We start from the raw sequence: 1397 nt of genomic DNA on the forward strand, positions 1-1397 counted from the left end.
ATGAAGGTCAATTAAATGATAAAACTTGAGGTAAAGTTATTTTTTAATTTATTTGGTGCATTTTAAACATATTTATTCATTTAGTGGTTCGTTTATATTTTTCTGATTTTACTTCTAATTATGTCAGTGTCGGTCCTCCGTACGGTAGAACTTGGAAGAGATGATTCAGTGACTGAAACAGGTGTGTTGGAGCAGGGAAAAAATACAAAACATGGCTGCAGCCCTCCAGGATTGCCCACCCCTGATCTAAAGCCTGGTGCGTGTAAACACTCGTCAAGATCGGATTAGTTAACTTTGTGCCTATATCAACAACACTATTGGATTATTTAATCCGATAAAAGAATTTTGCACGTGTAAACAGCTTATGTCTCTCGGCTGGCCTGGGAACGTCTCGGAATCCTCCCAGAAGAGCTGGAAGAGGAAGCTGTGGAAATGGATGTGTATGCCTTAGACATCTGCTGCCCCCTACAACCTGACTCCTGAACAAGTGCACAATGATAGACGGACAAACTATTAGTTTTTTAGACTGTAGCTGTTTTAAGTTGGCAGAAATCCACTATGATCTCAACCCTTAATAAAACTGTTTCTCCATTCTGAAGTGGTTCAAAAAACTTGTTTGAACCACTTAAGAGATCTGAATTGTTGCTCGACTAGAAGCTCTTTAAAGTAAGAATAACTACCATCTCAGAACTAGTCAGAACTCCTGAATGTCAGATTTCTGAAGATTTTCTGAAGAAAAATAAACCAAACGTTTTCACTGATTTCCCCCTGATTAATAAAAACACACTTGGACAAATTGAACTTATTTAAATGCACAGTCCAGTTAGGATTGCATGCATTTTTAAAGGATTAATACTTCAGCTGTAAATCTTTACGTTTTCTCTTCTCCGTTGTATGTTAGCTCCAAAGTTTCCTCCTCGTTATGAACGGAGGCCAACCACAGCCACCCGGGAGATCGCACCGCTCTCTTTATCATTGTTTCTTCAGTCTCCGTGGATCCAACAACATCACGTCAGAATGATGCAGAAATGTGCTCTTTTTCACCACACAGGGAGATCAGGGCCAAGCGGGACCRCCCGGGCCTCCAGGGCCACCTGGTCCTCCTGGACCGAGAGGCCCTCCGGGGGACACGGGAAAAGATGGACCCAGAGGTCTGCCAGGTCTACCTGTGAGTTATTAATCTGGCCTGATCTGTCTTTTTGTGTGTCTTTAAAATGCAACTGGATCTGCAAAAACTGTGTTYTTCTTATTAGGTTCATCCATTTGTTATGGATTTTAATTAAACTTCTTGCTTTGATGGTTAATGCCAATAAAAACCTTTTCTTGAAGCTGATGAGCTAAGGACAAATTCTCCAAAAAGAACGCTTGATTTATATTTCCATTATATACGTATATAT

At 40.4% G+C, this 1397-nt stretch overlaps 1 protein-coding gene across 1 annotated transcript in view; it reads left to right on the forward strand.

The window, feature by feature from the left end:
- The window catches only part of col25a1 (collagen type XXV alpha 1 chain), a gene marked incomplete at its 3' end in the record, with an annotated part of 104429 nt that overhangs the window by 47953 nt on the left and 55079 nt on the right, over positions 1–1397 (forward strand). The window contains 1 exon segment of the mRNA XM_014004395.1: positions 1052–1168. Within this exon segment, the coding sequence (XP_013859849.1) occupies positions 1052–1168 (117 nt within the window).

The sequence above is a fragment of the Austrofundulus limnaeus genome, unplaced genomic scaffold, assembly GCF_001266775.1.
Source record: "Austrofundulus limnaeus strain Quisiro unplaced genomic scaffold, Austrofundulus_limnaeus-1.0 Scaffold23, whole genome shotgun sequence".
Lineage (NCBI taxonomy): Eukaryota > Metazoa > Chordata > Actinopteri > Cyprinodontiformes > Rivulidae > Austrofundulus > Austrofundulus limnaeus.